This window comes from Dermatophagoides farinae, chromosome 1 (genome assembly GCF_024713945.1).
Source record: "Dermatophagoides farinae isolate YC_2012a chromosome 1, ASM2471394v1, whole genome shotgun sequence".
In the NCBI taxonomy this organism is placed as follows: Eukaryota; Metazoa; Arthropoda; class Arachnida; order Sarcoptiformes; family Pyroglyphidae; genus Dermatophagoides; species Dermatophagoides farinae.
This window is the reverse complement of record NC_134677.1, coordinates 2,062,375-2,071,945: the sequence shown is the minus strand read 5'-3', so window position 1 is coordinate 2,071,945 and position 9,571 is coordinate 2,062,375. Positions and strand designations below refer to the sequence as shown.

Sequence of the window (9,571 nt, the reverse complement as noted above, 5' to 3'; positions counted from 1 at the left end):
AATTTTTCATACCGGACATATAACGAAAAAACGAAAAAAATAAAGTCGACTAAATCCGCACTAGAGGCTAAAAATCGACTATATCCACACTAGTCTCTTAAAATTCATTTTACATTTACTTTATTTTACAATATCTTATTCAACTTATCGAAAATTCGAGTTTTTTGGAATCAGTATTCAAATGCTTATATGTTTTCTGAAAGTGAATGTCACGAAAAGCCAATTAAATAGTCACTAACGAAAGAATTTTCAATGGTAATTCAATCCCTGATTCAGGAATTTTCTGCAAGATTTACGCAGTTTAAAGAACTTGAAGAAACTTTAAAATTTATTTTATATCCTGATACAATACCATTTAAAAAATTAAATTTAAAAGACCTTGAGTGATTCAATTTTAATGAATTAGAAATGGAATTAATTGAATTTCAGTCAAGTACGTAACCAAAAATTTGTTGATTTAAGAAATGTTATGATATTTATGAAGAAGCTCTCTTGCTCATCGTTCAAATGTGTTCCTTTTGTGTTCTCTAAAAACTTTATATGATTTGTCATTGCTGTTACATGCTTGATTGAATGTGTTACTAATTTTCTGTGTTTATGACTTTTTGAATAAAGATTATCCGTTCCTGAAAATCTCGCGTTGTTTCTTTCATGTTTTTTTAAAACCTCTCGGATCTCTACCAATTCTTCATGATTTAGAAATTATTGAAAATAATCGATTATTGGATAAAATAAATAAAATTGCAAAAGATGAAATTCTAACTACATGGAATTCAATTCTTGACACGTTTAATTGTTTAAAAATATAAGCAAAGGCAATTTTATCAACGTTTTCATCGATGTGGACATGTGAATCTTTATTTTCAGAATTAAACCTCAATATATCCACCAAGTAAACAAAAAGATGAAAATGATCCGTCAAGCTAAAACAATTAAAAAAAACAAAAAAAAAACAAAAAACTAAATGAAACTAATTTTTAAATTGCCAAAAATTACCGCTGAGAACAACAGAAAGAAAATTAGAAAATTTGCATTTTTCATAAATCAAAATATTTTTAAAGATTTCTACGATGAGCGTTAAATTAAAGTGTTCTGATTTTTCCGAGCTTGCAACATATGCAAATGTGAATGGCGTCAACTATTTATTTGAAATTTTCAACAAACATTTGTAATTATTAAACACATAAATAATAATATAATTTTCAAATGTTTTTGTTTCAGTATTCGGTTTTTTTGTTTTGTAAATAATCAATCAATATCAATCAATAAATTTTAATTCACTAATTGAATACACAACCAAATATATATATGATATAGTTGAATTTTAATACGGTTAATGGCAAACAGGCGAGATTAAAGCGATTCCAAAACTGAACTCTAAAGGCGTAAACGCCAACTGCTTAAGTAGCGGTGTAAAACAAATCTAATTATCGAACACCAATCTACTCCTCCTCTGTAGTAATCGAGATTCTTGGCCGCCCTCTTCTTCTAACTAGAGCGAGGTTCGAAGTTTGGTCGTGACAAATTTTAAGTTGATTCACATGGACTCGGCGTTGAACTCCGTCGTTCCCAACTAAGTTAAATATCAAAGGATTTTCGGTAGAGACAGCAACAAACGGACCAAGAAACTTCGGTTGATGTTTTTGTTGTTGATTGGTGAACATATTTTTCCAATAGACACGTTTTCCATCCAAAGCCAACGGCGAACGCGTGTTGTGATGTTGATATATTATATATTAAATATGATCAAATATGCTATATTTAATTTAGTCTCAAGATAATTTGCAACATTATAATTAATAAAAAAATAATAAAAATTATAATTAATTGTATACAAAGTGTGTTCAGATTTTTTAAGCCATAATAAAGGAGTTTAAGAATCATTTTAGCCAATTTTCAGATTCAGAAAATTTCATTAAATTCATGCAAAAAAAAATCGAGTATCAAGTGGAATGCATTCTTTCTCAGTGTAACAAAATACAAATACAGGAGAAAACGAAATCGAAATTCAAAAAACTTTTATTATCTTCTTCTACTCTTTAAGAGGCTAAGGATGTCTGTAAACTGCGGAGAAGCTGAGCCGAAAATTCCTACTTATTTTCAGTACAAACCTAACTATTTGGTATGAGCTACTCAGTGTGTGTTGTGTGTGTGTGTGTCTGAGCATGCGGGAAAACTTTTGAATGCCGCTGAACAGTTCGTCCAGCTCAGAAGTAGAAGTCGCTTCCAAAGAAACGCATTCTGTGGTATGTAGCTTTGACAAAGCTTTTTTTTCATTGTTCTAGCTCAGCACACTTTGCTGCAGATTTTGCATCCAATAGATGGTGCAGTCATTCAATAGAACATAGAAAGAGTTCGAATTCGAATTTTTCGAATTGATTATTGTGATAATACATGTGGCACGTGATTTTCATTTTGTTTGCCTGTGTGAGTGTGTATTTGATGATGAAATCTTGCCTGAAGACTGTATTCATTGGAATGATTTTTTCTTTGTTTTTGTTCCCGTGATCTATGATCTACTCATCGTTTGGTAAGTTATTTCGGTTATTTAACCTGATTATACCTAAAATACCTAATACCTGATAACTTTTTTCATTTAAAATAAAGAAAAGCATTTAAGATTCAATGTTGAGTGTCTTCATGCGATGAACCCACAAGGTTATCCTATAGGATCTATAGACACAAACTTGGATTAAACATTGGATCGATTATCATGTTCAGTCGCAATATTGAACCACAAAGTGGTTTGCTCAATGGCATGCGTTTATTTGTAAATACACGCAGCATTGAAGCTCGAATATTGACAAGGAGGCTATGATTCATTTTGCAGCAAAACGATCAAGATCCTAAGCTACCATTTAAATTGGTGCGTGGACAATTTCCTGTCGTATTGGCTTTTGCTCTGACAATTAATTATTGTTTTAAGGGCAATCTTTCGATAAAATAAGTGTGTACCTTCCTACACCAGTATTGCAACATGGAATGATTTATATGGCTTTTTGCCGCTGCAAAAATCCTAATAATCTGAAGATTTTTGTTTAGGAAATTGAGGGGAAGATCAACAACGACCACAGTATTTATACCAAAAATATCGTATTTCTTCAACTTATCGATTAGCAATAATAAGTATGCTGTTAGGTGTACGCAACTTTTTCAAAGGTATCAGGTGCAATGCACAAGTGATGGCTGACCCTGCGGTACCAAACCGAAGGCCGGAAGCAACACGCCGTGCATAGAAACCCACCGTCAGGCACGAAGCGTTAAAATTGACACCTTTGACTGGATACCAAGCAGGGGGGCGGCGCAGCCGCCACCCCTGCGGGTATCCAGTTATATTGACCGTCAAGGAGTCAGCCCCGCAGGGCCAGACCAGGACAGGCGCGAAGCGCCTGTTCTCGGGCTGGTTTTTCATTATTTCATATATTTGAATAATATCCATGTCGAAATTCTCACATATGCATATTGTTTTGTGAAAACAATCGAAAAATAATCGAAATGACAAAAAAAAATCCAATTTTTCATAGATTGCAAGTTCGTTGATTTATTTTTTAAGTACAAATCGGAAAAATCTTGCATGCAACATCATCACCAGAATTGGTAGCGGCATTGCCAATTTTTTTTGCATGTGCCTCTCCTTCGTAAAAAAGCTGGCAGTACCGTGGTCGATTATCCAGAGTGTATATAATTGAAAAAACAAAACAAACCATCCCTTCATAAACAACGTACAAAAAAAACAAACGTAAACAAACCAACAAAATTCGGGAATTTATGTACAGTAAAACCCCGCTTAACGTGGGTGTTACGTTCCAATAACACCATACCAATATATTGGTTTGATTAATTCCAGCTTCATATTCATATTTTTGAATATTTTAATTATATATCATCATATATTTTATATTTAATTATATTTTAATCATTACAGATACAAAAAAAGCATCATTTTTCATTTTTTAATCCATTATTGCCATTGAAATACATTGCCTGCCAATAAACTTATCATCATCATCATCAATGCTTCATCTATGGACCACTCTTATCGAGCCATTATCCCATAGGAATACATTGTCTACCATAGACACTTCATTGAATGTGTTGGCAAATGAACTTGATGATGAAAAAAAAACTAAATTCAGATTCGAATATTTGGAAATTATTTTATTTTTATTTCATATTTTTTACATTATTTTATATTTGTTATTTCCTTATTTCCTGATTGATTTGTATGATTTGGATGTCCTGGTTGGCCATCGCCAACCTGTTGGAGAAATTGAAATAAAATTAGTTTTTTGAAAAAAAACCTAACCTTGGCCATTGCCGATTATTTCCCAATATTCGAATCTGAATTTTACTTTTTTTCCAAAAATATATGATGATGATGGAAATTACGACTACTACAACCACTACACAACTACTACTTTCAAAGGAGATGAGAGAGAAGCATAAGGATACGTTAGGATACTGCATGGATCATTTCATAATGCTAGCATTCGATCGATTTGATCATAAAAAAAAAATGTAAAACACCACCACCACTGTCATTCGTGTTAAATGTTTTTTTTTTCTTGGCTAAATTATCCATAATCATCATCATAAAAATATGATAATTTTTATTTCTCAATATTAATTTGGTATATGATTCTGTTTTTTATATAATATATTAATATTATTGTATTTATGTGTGGATGATATTACTTAATTTGTCCATTTTCAGACTTTTTTGTCGATGAAAATTGAAAAATGAAGATTGTCATCATCATAAATAATAACATCAAATAATGTGATTTTTGTTTGTTTGTTTGTTCCACAAGTTTTCAAAGTTTGACCAAAATAAAAGAGGATTTGTTTTGAGAAAAAGAAAATTTTGATTCAAAAATATAAAAATTGTAAAGTTATCAGCGCTCCATTTTCGATCGTCGTGAAATGAAAATGTAAGATATGATTCTATAGAACACATCTTTGTTTATTATTTGATAAACACATCTATTAGATTTGTTTTTCTTCATCACTATAAATGCGAAAAAAAAACTGTCAATATTTTCAAACAAGCAGACTAATAAAAATCAAAACAAGTAACACCAAAAACAAAAAATCAATTTGAACAGATATCGAATGTTGATCAATACTTTTCATCTAAAGTTTCAATCAAACAAAACAATTTTGTGCTTGCCATCCTCATAAAAACCACAATGGAAAACTGATTCGCTTTTTCCTTCAAATTTCCTTTCATTTTATAATTAATGTATCAAACATAAAACGAAAGAAAACATCTTATATCCTGAAAAAAGTGGAAAATTGAAAATTTCATTCAACTCTACTCATACATACGATATATACGTCATAGAAATATCATCAAATAATTTTTCCGAAACATTTCTCAAAGCAATAATTTTATACGAATTATTTATTATTTATTCATGAATGATCCATTCATTTCAATTCTTAAAATTCAACTAAACTAATATAATGGTGAAATTCCATTGAACAGTGGTAAGAACATATGGAAATTTATATTATTATTATTATTCTCATTTGAATACAAATAGTTGTTTATTGTGTAATAGCATTTGTCATTACATCAATTGGAAAAAAAGCTCAAACAATGTCTTTAATAATTCAAATATATTCACAATGATTTTCATCATTTACAATATTGGGTGCAATTCAGCTGTTTAATCAAAACAAAAACAAAACAAAATCATTTCGAAAATGACTAGCTCGTTACATCAACGTACGATGGCTAGCCATCAAGTACGAAAGAAAATTACCATCTCATATGTTATACGTTCCGAACAGGAACGTTATCATCGATCCGGCATAAATTCCCTACAGTATGATCCACATCTAGGACGATTATATTCAGCTGGAAGAGATTCGATAATTCGTATATGGAATGTTTATAATCCAAAAACTAAATCATTAATGCAACCCGGTGGCCATATTCAACAATCGATAAATTCTCGATCATCATCTAATGTTAGTGGAAATGTTGCTATGAATTATTCATCATCATCGTCGTCATCAATATCACACGCTCATCATCACCATCAAGATGATTATTATTTCTGCTCAATGGAACACCATACCGATTGGATTAATGATATTGTTCTATGCTGTGATGGCAGAAATCTGATTTCCGCATCTTCTGATACCACCGTCAAAGTTTGGAATGCTCACAAAGGTATCTGTATGTCCACGTTACGTACACATCGTGATTATGTCAAAGCATTAGCTTATGCTAAAGATAAAGAACTGGTAGGTGCAATTGTCTTATTTTTTTTTTTGGCAAATTTCCATTATTTTAATTAATTTATTATCCTTCACAGGTTGCATCGGCCGGTCTTGATAAAGCAATCTATCTTTGGGATGTTAATACTTTGACTCAGCTAACTACATCGAACAATACAGTGACGACAACATCTTTCACTGGAAATCGTGATTCTATCTATTCATTAGCGTTGAATCCAGCCGGTACCATAATTGTTTCCGGTTCAACAGAAAATGTTCTACGTGTATGGGATACACGAACATCAAACAAAATAATGAAATTACGTGGTCATACGGATAATGTGCGGTCATTGGTTATTAGTCGCGATGGTACACAGTGCCTGTCAGCCAGTTCTGATGGATCTATTCGACTATGGTCATTAGGCCAACAATGTTGTGTGGCAACTATTCTGGTCCATGATGAAGGTGTTTGGACGTTACAAGCCAACGAAACATTCAACACTGTCTATTCTGGTGGAAAAGATCGTCGAGTAATGATGACTGATCTTCGTCAACCTCAAATTCGAACTGTGATATGTGAAGCGAATGCTTCCATCCTTAAACTGTTGCTGACACCTCCAGATCCTCGTTATATTTGGGTGGCTACCACCGACTCCTGTATTAAATGCTGGTCTTTAACCGGTAATAAAAGAACATCACTACCGTCGTCGGATTGTAATAGATATGTGAATGATACATCAGTCAACGTTTCTCAAACGCCATCTTCAACAACAACAATAATGAATGGTACGTCTAGCAATAATTGCCGTAAAATATCGAATGCATCATCGATCTCTTCCACATCGTCCTCTATTGCTGAATCACAAAGAAGTAATGATTCATTGCAACTACAACCACTTAATCGGCGGCCAGAATTGATTATACGTGGTAATCCTGCCATTCGCAGCTATCACGTTCTTAATGATCGACGTTATATAATTACCAAAGATAACGATAATAATGTAGCAATATATGATGTTCTGAAAGCATGTAAAGTAGAAGATTTAGGAAAAACGGATTTTGAAGCTGAAATCAAGCGGCGTTTCAAAATGGTTTACGTACCTAATTGGTTTTCGGTTGATTTAAAAATGGGAATGTTGACTATACATCTAGAAGAACCAGATTGTTTTAGCGCCTATGTTTCAGCTCGTGATTTTGGTCTTCAAGCCATTGGGACTGGAAGCAGTGATAATGAAGATAATACAAGTGCAACCAGTGCTGGAAACGTCACAAATAATTCCTCGACACAACAGGATGCCAAAATTAATCTTGGTTGTTTGGTACTTCTAGCATTGTTCGAATATTGGCCACAAACTCATACTCATCTAATTGATAATGATATATCCGTGAATGCTGATCGTGATCAACATTCTCATGGTGATTCCATGTGTAATGGTAATGATACTACATCACATCATCATTCACATAGACATCATCATGGTAATGGCCATAATAACACTGTTAGTGGATCATATCCGAGGCATCATCCCGATCTACAGGGACCGATTAATCGATATTTTTCGATACCACCACATACACCGTTGATCATTAGTGAGAATAGTGGTCCAGGCGGTTCACAACATCGTACATTGCTGAGAATACGGATTTGTGAAGCCAAACAAGATAATGAGAATGGACATTTACAAGAAATGGTACCAATGTGGGTGAATAATATTGTCGTCGAACGTAAATGGCCTGCATTCAATAAAATCTCCTTCTTTGTCCATCCTCATCCATCGATGGAGTTGAAAAACTCAAAAAAAGAACATTTTAGTGCCATTGATATGCTTTTAATTCGTAAAGTGATTGAACATGTTTATACAAAGATATGTAAAGAATTGTTTGATCAACATTCAAGCATTGTTAATTCAACATCATCACAACAGCCAATGTCAGGTACATCGAATGGTCCAACAAACAGTTCTTCCAGCAATTCTTCAACACCCGTTACTAATAACGGTCCTGCTTATCAGTCATCCAATAATGGTGCAATGAATGGAAATAAATCATTTACATCCTCGACAACCGGTAATCCTCATGCAAATCATAATCATCATCACCACCACCACCACCATCACCATCATCATCATCAACAACAATGTAATAGTACATGCAGCACACGAAGTTCAAGTAGTTCGAGTAGTACTGGTAGCATGTGCAGTAGACATTCATCTTCGTGTCATGTCGGAAATGGTAATAATACCTCGAATAGTCCTTTAAATCATAATGGACCAGCCGTAAGAGAAAATGGACAAGATAATGATCATCATAATGATGTTGCCGTAAATCATCGTTCAACTACAGCGGAAGAACGTGTCGAATTACTTTGTCAAGATCAAGTTTTAGATCCTAACATGGATCTAAGAACTGTTAAACATTTAATATGGAAATCCAGTGGCGATCTGGTGCTCTATTATCGACCAATCAAATAAAATTAACAGTTACTCATCATTATCATCATCCACTTTTGCAAATTAAAAATGGTGCATTATCATCTCAAATATAAATTGAATCTATATAATGATTTAAAATTTAAAATTGAACAAAGAAAAAAAAATCATATGTATTGTTTCTCTTTTTCTTTCACTTTCATAGAATTTTTCAAATTCATTTCATCATTGCCTCTCTTTCATCTCATCTCATTAATTATTGAATGGCACCATCATTTATAGATAAACTAAATCTGTTTAACATCAAAACATATTCTTCGAATTTGATAGAATCAAAGAAACATTTTTTTCTGTTCGGTTCTTTCTTTCTTTTTTCTTTCTTTCTTTCACACCCAAAATAGTCATTTTTGTTTTATTTTATTATCTGTTCTGTTTTTGAAATCTCTATATAATAGAATGAAAATTTTGTATTTTTTAAAAGAAAAATTTGATTGCTATATTTTTTTTTTCTCTCTCTCTCTCTCTCTCTTTCTTAAATCGCGCACCAGTTTCCAGTTATTAATTTATTTCATTTTTGTCTTGAATATATGAGTTTTTTTACTGCTTTTTTTTGTTATTTCTGTTTTGTTTGATTGTTTTTTTTCAACACTCATCATGGAAAGAATCTGCTTCTGTGTTTTCATATTGAAGAAATTGTTCATACAAATGAAAAAAAAAACAGACTTGTATCCCAAAAAAAACGTTCATGTTATGATAATTCACTGAGAGTGGTTTTTGTTTTTTTTCGAATTGCAAAAAAAAACTGAATAAAAATTTCATCAGAGTTTATAATTTTTTAATTCATTTGTTATTACATCACATTCATTCAGATTATATCAATCTTTTCAATTTATTATTGAATGGCTAAAAAAATT

General features: G+C 32.3%; 1 protein-coding gene across 4 annotated transcripts; it reads left to right on the top strand.

Moving 5' to 3' along the window:
* Positions 1-2,037: 2,037 nt before the first annotated feature.
* LOC124493100 (WD repeat-containing protein 48) lies at positions 2,038-9,496 on the top strand. Of its 4 annotated transcripts, none has more exons than XM_075732079.1 (4): positions 2,038-2,530; positions 2,608-5,490; positions 5,547-6,255; positions 6,327-9,496. In XM_075732079.1, exons 3-4 carry the CDS (start codon positions 5,710-5,712, stop codon positions 8,697-8,699), a joined length of 2,919 nt encoding a protein of 972 aa, XP_075588194.1. In that variant the 5' UTR covers positions 2,038-2,530; positions 2,608-5,490; positions 5,547-5,709; the 3' UTR covers positions 8,700-9,496. The 4 variants fall into 4 exon arrangements, with proteins under 4 accessions (XP_075588194.1, XP_075588197.1, XP_075588201.1 ...); XM_075732082.1 differs by having other exon boundaries at positions 2,038-3,770; positions 3,926-5,490; XM_075732086.1 differs by having other exon boundaries at positions 2,038-5,490; positions 5,565-6,255.
* The last annotated feature ends 75 nt before the right edge of the window (positions 9,497-9,571 follow it).

Coding starts and splice junctions, on each gene's coding strand:
- LOC124493100 (XM_075732079.1), top strand. CDS start 5,710: ATGACTAGCTCGTTACATCAACGTACGATGGCTAGCCATCAAGTACGA. Junction 6,256..6,326: donor ATGCTAAAGATAAAGAACTG/GTAGGTGCAATT, acceptor TATCCTTCACAG/GTTGCATCGGCCGGTCTTGA.